This window comes from Oncorhynchus nerka, linkage group LG20 (assembly GCF_034236695.1).
Source record: "Oncorhynchus nerka isolate Pitt River linkage group LG20, Oner_Uvic_2.0, whole genome shotgun sequence".
Lineage (NCBI taxonomy): Eukaryota > Metazoa > Chordata > Actinopteri > Salmoniformes > Salmonidae > Oncorhynchus > Oncorhynchus nerka.
The window spans coordinates 4,240,289-4,256,737 of record NC_088415.1 but is presented as its reverse complement, the minus strand read 5'-3'; the positions used below and the strand labels follow the sequence as shown (position 1 = coordinate 4,256,737).

The following is a 16,449-nucleotide window of genomic DNA, read 5'->3' as shown; positions in this document are numbered from 1 at the left end:
TCAACGTTTTGCCTGTGTTATTTTGTAAACTGTTTTGTAAGATATGTTTCTGTTGCTGCAGGATTATTTTTCTGCTGTGAAAAAATGATCAAATTAAGATCCTACATCTGTACATACCCCCTTTGGGGGGGGGTTGATGATCAATGATGTGGAACCAGCCTAATATTCCTTGGTTACTGATCCCCCTCACACACACACACACATTATTTCTTAACTCTCCCTTTCCTATCCTCTCTCTCTCTCTCTCTCTCTCGACATTATGCTCTCAAGGTCCTGCACTACCGCCTCCTACATTACAGCCTTATTCTGAAATGGATTAAATCGTTTTATTGCTAATTTATAAATATTTTTTATTTTATTTTTAAACTATCACATTTACATAAATATTCAGACCCTTTACTCAGTACTATGTTGAAGCACCCTTGGCAGAGATTACAGCCTCAAGTCTTCTTGGGTATGACGCTACCCTTTCCTGCGTTGTCTTGGCTGTGTGCTTAAGGTCGTTGTCCTGTTGGAAGTTGAACCATCACCCCAGTCTGAGGTCCTGAGCGTTTGGGAGCAGGTTTTCATCAAGGATCTCTCTGTACTTTGCTCCGTTCATCTTGGCAGCGGGGCGACAAGTAGCCTAGTGGTTAGAGTGTAGAGGCGGCAGGTAGCCTAGTGGTTAGAGTGTAGAGGTGGCAGATAGCCTAGTGGTTAGAGTGTAGAGGAGGCAGGTAGCCTAGTGGTTAGAGTGTAGAGGTGGCAGATAGCCTAGTGGTTAGAGTGTAGAGGAGGCAGGGTAGCCTAGTGGTTAGAGTGTAGAGGCGGCAGGTAGCCTAGTGGTTAGAGTGTAGAGGAGGCAGGGTAGCCTAGTGGTTAGAGTGTAGAGGAGGCAGGGTAGCCTAGTGGTTAGAGTGTAGAGGCGGCAGGGTAGCCTAGTGGTTAGAGAGTAGAGGAGGCAGGGTAGCCTAGTGGTTAGAGTGTAGAGGAGGCAGGGTAGCCTAGTGGTTAGAGTGTAGAGGAGGCAGGGTAGCCTAGTGGTTAGAGTGTTGGATTAGTAACTTGAAAGGTGGCCAGATCAAATCACTAGGCTACCTACCTGTGGCTACTTGTCGCTCCAACATCACTGTGTAAAAGGTGATATATTTCAGTTTGTTGCCATATGACTGTCCAGATCTAAAACAAGTGGTTATTTATATTTAGAGTTCCTTTATTAAAATGACTTACTCTGTTAGCTAGCTCTTATCTGTAGCTCTTATCTGTAGCTCTTATCTGTAGCTCTTATCTGTAGCTCTTATCTGTAGCTCTTATCAATTTGTAAATCCCAATGATAGAGAATAGTGTTATTTCTATCGAGAGAAAAAAAGGAGATGTTGTTCTCCCTCCCTAACTCCAGTGAATATTCTATGAGGGTGTGTACTTCCCGGTATGAACAAAACTAAAATCCAAAAATGTAATAGATTGTTGATTTTTATTTCTTATTCCATGTCAAAATTTAATAAATGAGAAAATAAAATTATTTTTTCCGATTTTGGTTATGCAAATTCAGTAATGAAAAACGATACGTTTTCCACTCTCCATTTAGTTTCAAATGAACTCAATGTACACAGACCCAACACAGGGGCCCAACCTTACATATTCTGTTTAAAGCGGCGAATTTGATCTGGAAGCCAAAGCAACCAAATAGTCCATCTAAACGTGAATCGATTCTTTTAATTGTGGTACGGTTCTAGAGACATAAATCCATCTACTTTCATTTCACATCAAAATAATTTCACAAATACAAAATAGTTGGAGAGAGTGGATTGGTGGAGGTTTGGGCTAGAATATATGTGGCATGGCTCTAGTCAGGGTTTGGATATGAATTACACACGTGGCGATGTAAAGTGACTCGTGGTCGCCCAAATGAATGTCGCCCAAATGAATGTTGCCCAAATGAATGTCGCCCAAATGAATGTCGCCCAAATGAATGTTGCCCAAATGAATGTCGCCCAAATGAATGTCGCCCAAATGAATGTCGCCCAAATGAATGTCGCCCAAATGAATGTTGCCCAACCAAATGAATGTCGCCCAAACTAATGAATGAATGAATGAAAAAAATAATGTTTCCACACAAGACCAGGTAGATAGATATATGTTGTTTACTAGTAAGTTTGTTACATAGAATCAAACAAACCGATACATTACTATAAAAGTTGATACAAACTATGCCTTTTCAGTTTCAGGAAATGGTATAACAATAATACATTATAACCCTTGACACCAATGAACGTTTTGCTAACATTTAGGACTACCCATCCACTTGCATTACTAGTTGAAACTAAATTTAAAAAACATATTAAAATAAAAACGACTAATTCAGACAAAGGTAGAAACACATAGAAAAGGGTGATGAGTGTCCTGTCAGGTAACGGACTATATAAAGTGCAGATCTTTAATTTTTGTATTTCATACACTGGCCATGATTGAAATATTATCTCATATAAAGCCGTGGTCAGAAGGGATAAGGCAGGCTAATGATGACCAATTATTTGATATTATTATTATTATTATTAATAATAATAATAATAATAATAATAATAATAATAATAATAATAATAATGCTAATCAACAACAACAATTTCCCAAAGTGCTAAAACAAGATACGAAAAACAAAACAAACAAATCTCTTAAATTGTCAAAAGATCTTATGACATATTAGTTATTGCCACTTGCCAGTCCTCAGTTCCTCTAAATACGCTTTTGTTTAAATGTAAAAAAAAAAAAAAAAGAAAGCAGGCAAATAATCCATCAAACTGAGAAAATACTTGATCTATTACTCTATTATACACTCGAGGCAAATACAGGACTCAGAATAAAATAAAATAAACACAATCGACCACAGTATAAATTCTAGTACTTCAAGGCACAAGACTATGTTAAATAGACAGTTAACTTCTTCTCCAACAGTGGAGTTTTTAAAAAATGTGTGTCAAAGTTTACTATGCTTTATTTCAACCTGAATTGGCATTCATTTAAATAAATCCGGTTAGGTTAGCTTAATCCTATACGTCAATGTCAACTATTACACAATTGACGCATAGGGATAGAAGTGTAGGGGGGATTTTTTTTTAAAGCAAATTGAATAATGACGTAAAACGTAAATTCACGTGTTTGCTTGATATACTATTGCTTTTTAAAAAGCAGTGATTTGGTGCGAGAGACAGTTTAAACAGCATCGTCATAGCTACCGTGTTTGAAATAGTTCCATCTAACATCCTGAACATGAAGAACATGAAGAACTACATGTCTCTAGAAAACAACTCTCCTTCACTAAAAGAAAAAACACAAGTCCTGGTAAGCTGGCACGTTCATTTATTTCCATAAATATATATATATATATATATTTTTTTAAAGAATAGTTCTTAATTTCTTCTTCACTACATGCTATCACATCAAAAGCCCGTCTAGCTGTGTGTCCATGAAATTACATTCTAAACCACTGGATATGTTTTTAATCAAATCCAATAGAAAAATTAGGGACTTATTATTTAACAGGCAAACATCACAATCAAAGACAGGTTGGTTACATACTGAGTGAGAGTTGAGTCCAAACAGACACAACCTGATTGAAGTGTTATTTACATTATAACCTGTTATATATATGTTATATATATATATATATAACCTGTTATTAACCTTAACTCTCACTTAAGGAATGCAAGATCCTCGTTGTGAAATTGTTAGCCTGGTCCCAGATCCATTTGTGTCGTCTTACCCATTCCTACGGTCGTTACGTTGGCAAGACAACACAAACAGATCTTGGGACTTGTCCTATCCACCCACTTCTTTCCTTAGAAATACAATTATTTTAATCAAAGGCCACATCTGTCACACAATACAGTGTATAATGTATATCCGCAAAGCAAGGCACTAGACCTTAGATTGCAGCTCAGCTAGCCAGACTGGCAATAATGTTCACTTGAACCTGATTCTACTGCAGAGTCAAACCATGCCTAGCTGTACTGGGTTGCCTTGGTTACTTGCTGGAAAGGAAACAGAACCAGCAGATTCCGGGTCAGTTCAGCCCTACAGAGTGAACCAGGTAATGGATACATTGAGCTTCGATGCTGTCCAGGTCAGTTCAGCCCTACAGAGTGAACCAGGTAATGGATACATTGAGCTTCGATGCTGTCCGGGTCAGTTCAGCCCTACAGAGTGAACCAGGTAATGGAGACATTGAGCTTCGATGCTGTCCGGGTCAGTTCAGCCCTACAGAGTGAACCAGGTAATGGATACATTGAGCTTCGATGCTGTCCGGGTCAGTTCAGCCCTACAGAGTGAACCAGGTAATGGATACATTGAGCTTCGATGCTGTCCAGGTCAGTTCAGCCCTACAGAGTGAACCAGGTAATGGATACATTGAGCTTCGATGCTGTCCGGGTCAGTTCAGCCCTACAGAGTGAACCAGGTAATGGAGACATTGAGCTTCGATGCTGTCCGGGTCAGTTCAGCCCTACAGAGTGAACCAGGTAATGGATACATTGAGCTTCGATGCTGTCCGGGTCAGTTCAGCCCTACAGAGTGAACCAGGTAATGGATACATTGAGCTTCAGTGGGGCAAAAAAGTATTTAGTCAGCCACCAATTGTGCAAGTTCTCCCACTTAAAAAGATGAGAGAGGCCTGTAATTTTCATCATAGGTACACTTCAACAATGACAGACAAAATGAGAAAAAAAAATCCAGAAAATCACATTGTAGGATTTTTAATGAATTTATTTGCAAATTATGGTTTTATTTGCCCAGCCACTTATGTAAATGTAATATTTCCTGGGGGGGGGGGGGTATTGTAACATCATGATGGGGTATTGTGATGTCATTATGGTGTATTGTGACATCATTATGGGGTGTAGATTGATGAGGGGCAAAAACTATTTAATCTATTTTAGAATAAGGCTGTAAAGTAACAAAATGTGGAAAAAGTCAAGGGATCTGAATACTTTCCGAATGCACTGAAAGTAACCAATTCGTTTTTTCATCCTACTTTTGATATTTACTATATCCAATTTCTGCTTCATTAAATATTAAAACTGGAAAATGAGCCAGTGGTGCTTGGAGTCACTGGGGGTTCACTCAGTAAAACAGTCAACTTGTACCAAAACTTCCAAACTGCAACAATGCAGATGGTGTGATCATGTCAGGCTTTGTTTTGATACGCTAGACCTTTACCAGTTCTTTCTCCCCGCACTGTAGTGAATTTGAAGATATTTCATAGCCCTTTGTGAGCAAGAGCGCTCGTATTATCCATTGTGCCCCTCCCTAGTCTCTAGGGCAAGGGAAGAGGCGAAGCAAGAGGAGAGATATGGGCCACATCCAAACTATTGTTTGTCTACACTTTGTATTTTATTGAGGAGGACAAAGCCTCCTCTGGCAGATAGGACATATTCTCCCCAGGTAGAAACAGGGGTCTGTGTCTCTAGTAGATATAGGACATATTCTCCCCAGGTAGAGACAGGGGTCTGTATCTCTAGTAGATATAGGACATATTCTCCCCAGGTAGAGACAGTGGTCTGTATCTCTAGTAGATATAGGACATATTCTCCCCAGGTAGAGACAGTGGTCTGTGTCTCTAGTAGATATAGGACATATTCTCCCCAGGTAGAGACAGGGGTCTGTGTCTCTAGTAGATATAGGACATATTCTCCCCAGGTAGAGACAGGGGTCTGTGTCTCTAGTAGATATAGGACATATTCTCCAGGTGGAGACAGGGGTCTGTATCTCTAGTAGATATAGGACATATTCTCCCCAGGTAGAGACAGGGGTCTGTGTCTCTAGTAGATATAGGACATATTCTCCCCAGGTAGAGACAGGGGTCTGTGTCTCTAGTAGATATAGGACATATTCTCCCCAGGTAGAGACAGGGGTCTGTATCTCTAGTAGATATAGGACATATTCTCCAGGTGGAGACAGGGGTCTGTATCTCTAGTAGATATAGGACATATTCTCCCCAGGTAGAGACAGGGGTCTGTATCTCTAGTAGATATAGGACATATTCTCCCCAGGTAGAGACAGGGGTCTGTGTCTCTAGTAGATACAGGACATATTCTCCCCAGGTAGAGACAGGGGTCTGTATCTCTAGTAGATATAGGACATATTCTCCCCAGGTAGAGACAGGGGTCTGTGTCTCTAGTAGATATAGGACATATTCTCCCCAGGTAGAGACAGGGGTGGTCTGAACTTTCACAGTTCTTACATCTGATCTACAGGAAGGCAGAAGAAAATGCTCGTGCAGATAAAAAAATATATATATATATATATATATATGTTTTGTGACGTCTGGTGTTGACCCTAATCCAAAACTGAATACTACTGTTTAAGCAAACTACTGTAACAGGTCCACTCTACACAACATCCATACTGTCATCACGATGTCCATTACAGAGAATGACACATTTAACATGTCGTTGCTTTAAAGTAATAATAAATAATAATAAATCTATACTATCATAATATGTTACAATGTAAGAAGTCAATAACAAATAGATCTCTGGAGTTTTGACGTGCAAGAATACGTTTTTCATATATTCAAGACTGAGCACAGATCAGAAACGATGTGTTTCTAGTCAGGGTCCTATTACGGTACACTTATGGAATTGCCTCTGTGTGAGTGAGGGATTGAGTGTTGGGTAAAATTCATTAAAACATTTGTTGTTGAGCCAGAAGAGGAAAAAAAAGGAATGTAATTAACTAATGTATTTAGCGAGACATTGTTAATGGGGTGAAACAAAACTGATTTAAATTTTGCTTGTGATCAACACACAAATTGTAGACTAATTGTCTGCGCAGGAATGCCGATTTCTGCTCACTGCAGATTTGATTTAATTCCAACCATACGTTTTAAATCTGACTGACTATGATGTCACTGTTCGCATGATTTCTAAAAACACTGGTAGGTTCTAGTTTCCTAAAACCCTCTATAGTGACCATGGAGTAGGTTCTAGTTTCCTAAAACCCTCTATAGTGACCATGGAGTAGGTTCTAGTTTCCTAAAACCCTCTATAGTGACCATGGAGTAGGTTCTAGCTTCCTAAACCCTCTATAGTGACCATGGAGTAGGTACTAGCTTCTTAAACCCTCTATAGTGACCATGGAGTAGGTTCTAGCTTCCTAAAACCCTCTATAGTGACCATGGAGTAGGTTCTAGCTTCCTAAAACCCTCTATAGTGACCATGGAGTAGGTTCTAGCTTCCTAAAACCCTCTATAGTGACCATGGAGTAGGTTCTAGCTTCCTAAAACCCTCTATAGTGACCATGGAGTAGGTTCTAGCTTCCTAAAACCCTCTATAGTGACCATGGAGTAGGTTCTAACTTCCTAAAACCCTCTATAGTGACCATGGAGTAGATTCTAGCTTCCTAAAACCCTCTATAGTGACCATGGAGTAGGTTCTAGCTTCCTAAAACCCTCTATAGTGACCATGGAGTAGGTTCTAGCTTCTTAAACCCTCTATAGTGACCATGGAGTAGGTTCTAGCTTCCTAAACCCTCTATAGTGACCATGGAGTAGGTTCTAGTTTCCTAAAACCCTCTATAGTGACCATGGAGTAGGTTCTAGCTTCCTAAAACCCTCTATAGTGACCATGGAGTAGGTTCTAGCTTCCTAAAACCCCCTATAGTGACCATGGAGTAGGTTCTAGCTTCCTAAAACCCTCTATAGTGACCATGGAGTAGATTCTAGCTTCCTAAAACTCTCTATAGTGACCATGGAGTAGGTTCTATCTTCCTAAAACCCTCTATAGTGACCATGGAGTAGGTTCTAGCTTCCTAAAACCCTCTATAGTGACCATGGAGTAGATTCTAGCTTCCTAAAACCCTCTATAGTGACCATGGAGTAGGTTCTAGCTTCCTAAAACTCTCTATAGTGACCATGGAGTAGGTTCTAGCTTCCTAAAACCCTCTATAGTGACCATGGAGTAGGTTCTAGCTTCCTAAAACCCTCTATAGTGACCATGGAGTAGGTTCTAGCTTCCTAAATCCGCCTAAAATCACTATCATGCGTTATGCTTTGTTTTGTGTCACGTCTCTTGACTTCCTACCTGCGATTTTAAACTAAAGGAAAGCAACTCGTCTAACAGAAGCAAGTTTCATGAAGCCACGAGCACAGAAGATAATGCAGTCGCATGGCACAGAAGATAATGCAGTCGCATGGCACAGAAGATAATGCAGTCGCATGGCACAGAAGATAATGCAGTCACATGCACAAAGGAGTATTGTGTTGGCATCCAGTGGCTGCGTCCAAACTGGAATATTTAATAATCAATCCTCTATTTGAAATACATTTTTAGAACTGAACTGAATAAAATAAATAAAAAAATAAAAAAAGTAAAACTTGACTAAATGACGTTGCCACGAACAGTAGCGGAGATATTGAGATGAGCAAGTATTGCTCTCACACAGTATCTGCACAAGTGTACTGGTTTCGATTTTTCCACGGGACCAAAACAGTGGAGAAGTTGAGCCTCGCACTTCAACGCTCTTAGTTGTAGCGGTAATTGACCCACGATGCCGTCTACCTTCTTAATTAATTGACCCCCCACCCCACCCCCACACACAACAGACATACCCCACACACACACACACACACACACACACACACACACACACACACACACACACACACAACACAACTTCCTCCAGTGGGTTACACACAATGTCACACAAACACACATTACACAAAGTTTTGATACTTTAGGTGTTGACAACACACAACAAAAACACAACCCTCCAGTGGGTTATTGATAATGTCTTTGGGATGTAATTTGAGTATTAGAAAAGTTTTGATACTTTAGGTGTTGACAACAACAACAAAAATGTGACGAATCCATGGAGCATATTGGCTATAATAAGGCCTGGGTCCAGTTGTGCTTTTAGCTTCCTGTCTGACTGTGGGGAATCTGGGTAAAATGTGACGAATCCATGGAGCATATTGGCTATAATAAGGCCTGGGTCCAGTTGTGCTTTTAGCTTCCTGTCTGACTGTGGGGAATCTGGGTAAAATGTGACGAATCCATGGAGCATATTGGCTATAATAAGGCCTGGGTCCAGTTGTGCTTTTAGCTTCCTGTCTGACTGTGGGGAATCTGGGTAAAATGTGACGAATCCATGGAGCATATTGGCTATAATAAGGCCTGGGTCCAGTTGTGCTTTTAGCTTCCTGTCTGACTGTGGGGAAACACTGCAATTGAGGAGAATCTGGGTAAAATCTAATTTGCATTACTAGTAAAAAATAATCATTAAAAAAAGACAGTTTTAATGATTATTTGCTATAATTGGCTTCTGTTTATCTGTGGGACTACAGTCAGCCTCCGTTACATAAGTAAACGACGAGAAAAGGCATCAGTAGGATTGTAATCGTAACACATTGAAATCAAACGAAACCTGTTTTCAGTAGCCAAACGTTCATCAAACCACACGTCATTGGTGTATCTAGGCCTCTAAAACCCTGTGGTTACATCACCTCAACCATCAGATAGCAAGTTATCTGTCAGCATCAACAGTGTTTTAGTTTCAAAGCTTCAGTGTGGTTCCCAAATGATACCCTCTTTTCTATGTAGTGCACTACTTTTAGGGGTTCCTGGTCTAAATTAGTGCACTACTTTTAGTGGTTCCTGGTCTAAATTAGTGCACTACTTTTAGTGGTCCTGGTCTAAAGTAGTGCACTACTTTTAGTGGTCCTGGTCTAAAGTAGTGCAATACTTTTAGGGTCCTGGTCTAAAGTAGTGCACTACATAGGGAATAGGGTACCAATTGGGACGCATGGACATAATATAGGTTGAGGAAAACATATGTCACCTAAAATGAATAGGCCTGGACTGTAGAGAGTGGACTGAAAACCGAGGCTTCATCCAAAATGGCACCCGATTACCTACGCAGTGCACTCTGTTTGACCAGGACCCGATAAGTTGTGCATTAAAATGGGGAATCGGGTGCCATTTTGCACTCATCCTGAGCGTACTGCGGTAGTAAGAGGATGCTACAACAGAAGCAGTGGAAGCGTGCATGTATAGGCCTCTATCCACGGAGCACAGAACAACAACATTGACAAGTCACTTATAAAGGGCCAGACAGGACAGGTGCCTTGGCTTTAGGCAAATCCAACCCCTGTTTCAGTCCCATTTTCACAATGATATCTTAAACCATGGTTTCCGGCTGATGATGTATACAGGAAGTGTAGGTCCTCCACGTCCTGTAAGCTTTGAGCAAAGGATCATGGGTCGCAGTGGATGACTAACAGGTTTAAAGCAGAAACAAAGAACAAAACAACGACAAAAAAACAAAACAAAAAAAGTAAAAATGTATCAGGAAGCAATCTGTTGTGGGTTGTTCATTAAGCTGCGTTATTTGTTTGTCAATAAACAGCCCGTCCCACAGAAAGAACATCAACCAACAGCTGCCTTTTGTTTTTATGTACACATCTTCTGTTTGCTGTTTTCTTATAAAATCCACTGCTGCACTTACAGACATGGGTCCTGCAATGCAGTCAACTAACCCTTTCAGTGATCGGCGTCCGAGACTCGACCGTCTCCTCCCTGCTAGGTCTGGGGACGACTGAGACCGTCTCCTCCCTGCTAGGTCTGGGGACGACTGAGACCGTCTCCTCCCTGCTAGGTCTGGGTACGACTGAGACCGTCTCCTCCCTGCTAGGTCTGGGTACGACTGAGACCGTCTCCTCCCTGCTAGGTCTGGGGACGACTGAGACCGTCTCCTCCCTGCTAGGTCTGGATACGACTGAGACCGTCTCCTCCCTGCTAGGTCTGGGGACGACTGAGACCGTCTCCTCCCTGCTAGGTCTGGGTACGACTGAGACCGTCTCCTCCCTGCTAGGTCTGGGGACGACTGAGACCGTCTCCTCCCTGCTAGGTCTGGATACGACTGAGACCGTCTCCTCCCTGCTAGGTCTGGGGACGACTGAGACCGTCTCCTCCCTGCTAGGTCTGGATACGACTGAGACCGTCTCATCCCTGCTAGGTCTGGGGACGACTGAGACCGTCTCCTCCCTGCTAGGTCTGGGTACGACTGAGACCGTCTCCTCCCTGCTAGGTCTGGATACGACTGAGACCGTCTCCTCCCTGCTAGGTCTGGGGACGACTGAGACCGTCTCCTCCCTGCTAGGTCTGGGGACGACTGAGACCATCTCCTCCCTGCTAGGTCTGGGGACGACTAAGCAGGATACAATGTCTCTCAAATCCCCCCCTTCCACCGTCCCTGCTGCCACGTCCACTTGATGCTTGTTGGCCCTGGTGTCACCCATTCCCACCACTGCAGCTGCCGGAGGGTTTGGACACCTGTCCTGCCTGACATCCCTGACCTCCTCTCTCTTTCCTCTGGCCGTGGTGGTGCTGGCCCGGCAGGGGCCCCTGGAGGTGCTCAGGTCCTGGGGCTCATTCTGCAGGAGGGCCCCTGGCCCCACCGAGGCCCTGGCTGTATGGGAGACCAGGCTCATAGTCAAGCCGGGGAAGTGATGGTGAGGGGGCCGCTGGAAGGGTGGGGGAGGAGGATCCTCCACTACAGAGGAGTGACTGTGGCGACGGTGGTGGTGAGGGGGCCGCTGGGAGGGTTGAGGATGATCCTCCACTACAGAGGAGTGACTGTGGCGACGGTGGTGGTGGTGGTGATGAAGGTGTTTGTGCGGCGTATGCTCTTTTCTCTTGTGGCTGTGACTCTTTGGGGTAGTGACGCTACTGCTGCCGCCTCCACTGGCCCCAATACTGGACCAAACGCTGGCCCCAGCACTGTCCTCTGCAGTCAGCCCGGCAGTCACGGGACTGTCCATGTGCTTCCTCCCTGGACTCTTTGGCAGCTTCTGTCCCTGATCCTTCTGTCCCTGATCCTTCTGTCCCTGGTCTGTCCTCTCTGCTGCTGCCACCACCACAGCACTCCCTGTCCCTATCCCTGCCCTGGCTATAGCTGGAATGTCTCTCGACTCCTCAACAGTTTCTCTGGTCTTGCGCTTCTTGATGGGTAGAGCGGTCTGCTGCACCGGCTTAGTGGAAGACTCCTTCTGAGCTTTCCTTTTGGCTTCTGCGGCGAGGATAGCAGCCGCTGCGTATGAGGAAGTACTGGAACCCACCGCCCCGACTGCCGCTGACACCAACCCTGGCTTACGCCCCCGCTTTTCCGGAGCAGTCTGCGGTTGTGTGTCCGCCTTCCTTTTCCTCGCCGGGCGCATCTTGGCGACTACGACCTGCGATGACGGCTGCCCCGCCGCTTCAGATGCCTTGGATGCGCTGAAAGGCATTTTGACCAAGAGCCTCCCAGGACTCTTCTCCACCACACGCTTCATTGCCACGCCCTCCATGGCCGGGCGTAACTTCCCACTCCCCTTCGGCCGACCCCGGCCCCTCCCTGACGGTTTCATCACCTTGGGTTTGTTTGGGGGTCTCTTCTCGCGGCGGGAGGGACTGCCACGCCCTGTCACGGTGAAGTCGAAGTCGTTGGGGTCGGTGGCGGTGTCTCCTACCTTCTGGAAGAAGGCAATCAGCTCCACCTTGGAACGGAAGGCTTTCCCCTCTGGGCTGAAATACAGATCACAACGAAAGTCCCGACTGTAAACAACCTGTAAACATCCTAACTGTAAACTAACCTGTAAACATCCTAACTGTAAACTAACCTGTAAACATCCTAACTGTAAACTGCCCTGTAAACATCCTAACTGTAAACTCCCCTGTAAACATCCTAACTGTAAACATCCTAAATGTAAACTAACCTGTAAACATCCTAACTGTAAACTAACCTGTAAACATCCTAACTGTAAACTGCCCTGTAAACATCCTAACTGTAAACTAACCTGTAAACATCCTAACTGTAAACTAACCTGTAAACATCCTAACTGTAAACTAACCTGTAAACATCCTAACTGTAAATATCCTAAATGTAAACTGCCCTGTAAACATCCTAACTGTAAATATCCTAAATGTAAACTGCCCTGTAAACATCCTAACTGTAAATATCCTAAATGTAAACTAACCTGTAAACATCCTAACTGTAAATATCCTAAATGTAAACTGCCCTGTAAACATCCTAACTGTAAATATCCTAAATGTAAACTGCCCTGTAAACATCCTAACTGTAAATATCCTAAATGTAAACTAACCTGTAAACATCCTAACTGTAAATATCCTAAATGTAAACTGCCCTGTAAACATCCTAACTGTAAATATCCTAAATGTAAACTAACCTGTAAACATCCTAACTGTAAATATCCTAAATGTAAACTAACCTGTAAACATCCTAACTGTAAATATCCTAAATGTAAACTGCCCTGTAAACATCCTAACTGTAAATATCCTAAATGTAAACTAACCTGTAAACATCCTAACTGTAAATATCCTAAATGTAAACTAACCTGTAAACATCCTAACTGTAAATATCCTAACTGTAAACTAACCTGTAAACATCCTAACTGTAAATATCCTAAATGTAAACTGCCCTGTAAACATCCTAACTGTAAATATCCTAAATGTAAACTAACCTGTAAACATCCTGTGTAACAAATATCCTAAATGTAAACTGCCCTGTAAACATCCTAACTGTAAATATCCTAAATGTAAACTAACCTGCAAACATCCTAACTGTAAATATCCTAAATGTAAACTAACCTGCAAACATCCTAACTGTAAATATCCTAAATGTAAACTGCCCTGTAAACATCCTAACTGTAAATATCCTAAATGTAAACTAACCTGCAAACATCCTAACTGTAAATATCCTAAATGTAAACTGCCCTGTAAATGTCCTAAATGTAAACTGCCCTGTAAATGTCCTGAACGGTAAACCGATCTGTAAATGTAATTTCTGTAAAGGTTCTGACAGTAAACTTCTCTTTAATCGTCATTTCTGTAAACGTCTGTGAAGATACAGTTGAAGTCGGAAGTTTACATACACTTAGGTTGGAGTCATTAAAACTCATTTTTCAACCACTCCACACATTTCTTGTTAGTCGGTTAGGACATCTACTTTGTGCATGACACAAGTAATTTTTCCAACAATTGTTTACAGACAAATTATTTAACTTATAATTCACTGTATCACAATTCCAGTGGGTCAGAAGTTTACATACACTAAGTTGACTGTGGCTTTAAACAGCTTGGAAAATTCCAGAAAATGATGTCATGGCTTTAGAAGCTTCTGATAGGCTAATTGACATAATTTGAGTCAATTGGAGGTGTACCTGTGGATGTATTTGAAGGCCTACCTTCAAACTCAGTGCCTCTTTGCTTGACATCATGGCAAAATAAAAATAAATCAGCCAAGACCTCAGAAAAAAACATTGTAAACCTCCAGGAGTTTGGTTCACCCTTGGGAGCAATTTCCAAACGCCTGAAGGTACCACGTTCATCTGCACAACCAAGTACACAAGTATAAACACCATGAGACCACGCAGCCGTCATACCGCTCAGGAAGGAGACGCGTTCTGTCTCCTAGAGATGAACGTACTTTGGTGCGAAAAGTGCAAATCAATCCCAGAACAACAGCAAAGGACCTTGTGAAGATGCTGGAGGAAACAGGTACAGAAGTATCTATATCCACAGTAAAACGAGTCCTATATCGACATAACCTGAAAGGCCGCTCAGCAAGGAAGAAGCCATGACCCAAGTTAAACAATTTAAAGGCAATGCTACCAAATATTAATTGAGTGTATGTAAACTTCTCACCCACTGGGAATGTGATGAAAGAAATAAAAGCTGAAATAAATAAATAATTATCTTTACTATTATTCTGACATTTCACATCCTTAAAATAAAGTGGTGATCCTAACTGACCTAAAACAGGGAATTCTTACTCGGATTGAATGTCAGGAATTGTGAAAAACGGAGTTTAAATGTATTTGGCGAAGGTGTATGTAAACTTCCGACTTCAACTGTAAGTGTGGTGAAATACAAGGTCGGCAGGTACGAGTATGAACTCAGCAAATATCTCCAGATTCAGAAAAATACACAGTACCTTCGGAACAAATTCAAACCCCTTGAACTTTTTCCACATTTTCTTAGGTTACAGCCTTATTCTAAAAATAGATTACATTTTTTTTTTTACTCATCAATCGACACACAATAACAACAATAACCCATAATGACGAAGCAAAAACTTTGTCAAAAACTTTGTCAAAAAAAAACAGAAAAATCACATTTACTTAAGTATTCAGACCCTTTACTCAGTACTTTGTTGATGCACCTTTGGCAGCGATTACAGCCTTGATTCTTCTTGGGTATGACGCTACCAGCTTGTCACACCTGTATTTGGAGAGTTTCTCCCATTCTTCTCTGCAGATCCTCTCAAGCTCCGTCAGGTTGGATGGGGAGAGTTGCTACACAACTATTTTCAGGTTTCTCCAGAGATGTTCGATCGGGTTCAAGTCCAGGCTCTGGCTGGGCCACTCAAGGACATTCACAGACTTGTCCCGAATCCACTCCTGCATTGTATTGGCTGCGTGCTTTGGGTCGTTATCCTGCTGGAAGGTGAACCTTTGCCCAAGTCTGAGGTCCTGATTACTCTGGAGCAGGTTTTCATCAACGAGCTCTCTGTACTTTGCTCCGTTCATCTTTACCTCGATCCTGACTAGTCTCCCTGTCCCTGCTGCTGAAAAACATCCCCACAGCATGATGCTGCCTCCACCATGCTTCACCGTAGGGATGGTGCCAGGTTTCCTCCAGACCTGACACTTGGCATTCAGGCCAAACAGTTCAATCTTGGTTTCATCAGATCGGAGAATCTTGTTTTTCATGGTCTGATAGTCTTTAGGTGCCTTTTGGCAAATTCCAAGCGGGCTGTCATGTGCTTTTAACTTAGGAATGGTTTCCGTCTGGTCACTCTACCATAAAGGCCTGATTGGTGAAGAGCTGCAGAGATAGTTGTCCTTCTGGAAGGTTCTCCACATCTCCACAGAGGAACTCTGGAGCTCTGTCAGAGTGAACATTGGATTCTTGGTCACCTCCCTGACCAAGACCCTTCTCTCCCCATTGCTCAGTTTGGCCGGGCGGCCAGCTCTAGGAAGAGTCTTGGTGGTTCCAAACTATTCCCCATTTAAATGTTTTGGTACCCTTCCCCAGATCTGTGCCTCGACACAATCCTGTCTCGGAGCTCTACGGACAATTCCTTCGATATCATGGCTTGGTATTTGCCCTGAAATGCACTGTCAACTGTGGGACCTTATATAGACAGGTGTGTGCCTTTCCAAATCATGTCCAATCAATTGAATGTACATCAAGTGGACTCCAATCAAGTTGTAGAAACATCTTAAGGATGATCAATGGAAACATGATGCATCTGACCTCAATTATGAGTCTCATAGCAAAGGGTCTGAATACTTATGTTAATAAGGTATTTTACATTTTTAATAGATTTGCAAAAATGTCTAAAAACCTGTTTTCGCTCTGCCATTATGGGTTAAAGTGTGTAGATTACCAAGGAATAAAAATTAAAAATCTATTTTAG

At 42.4% G+C, this 16,449-nt stretch overlaps 1 protein-coding gene across 1 annotated transcript in view; it reads right to left on the bottom strand.

Annotated features, from left to right (window-relative positions):
* Positions 1 to 8,744: 8,744 nt before the first annotated feature.
* The window catches only part of LOC115127816 (methyl-CpG-binding protein 2-like), a 33,378-nt gene continuing 25,673 nt past the window's right edge, over positions 8,745 to 16,449 (bottom strand). The window contains exon 2 of the mRNA XM_065005133.1: positions 8,745 to 12,533. Coding sequence (XP_064861205.1) covers positions 10,499 to 12,533 — 2,035 coding nt within the window. The 3' untranslated portion in view covers positions 8,745 to 10,498. The remainder of the gene's footprint in view (positions 12,534 to 16,449) is intronic.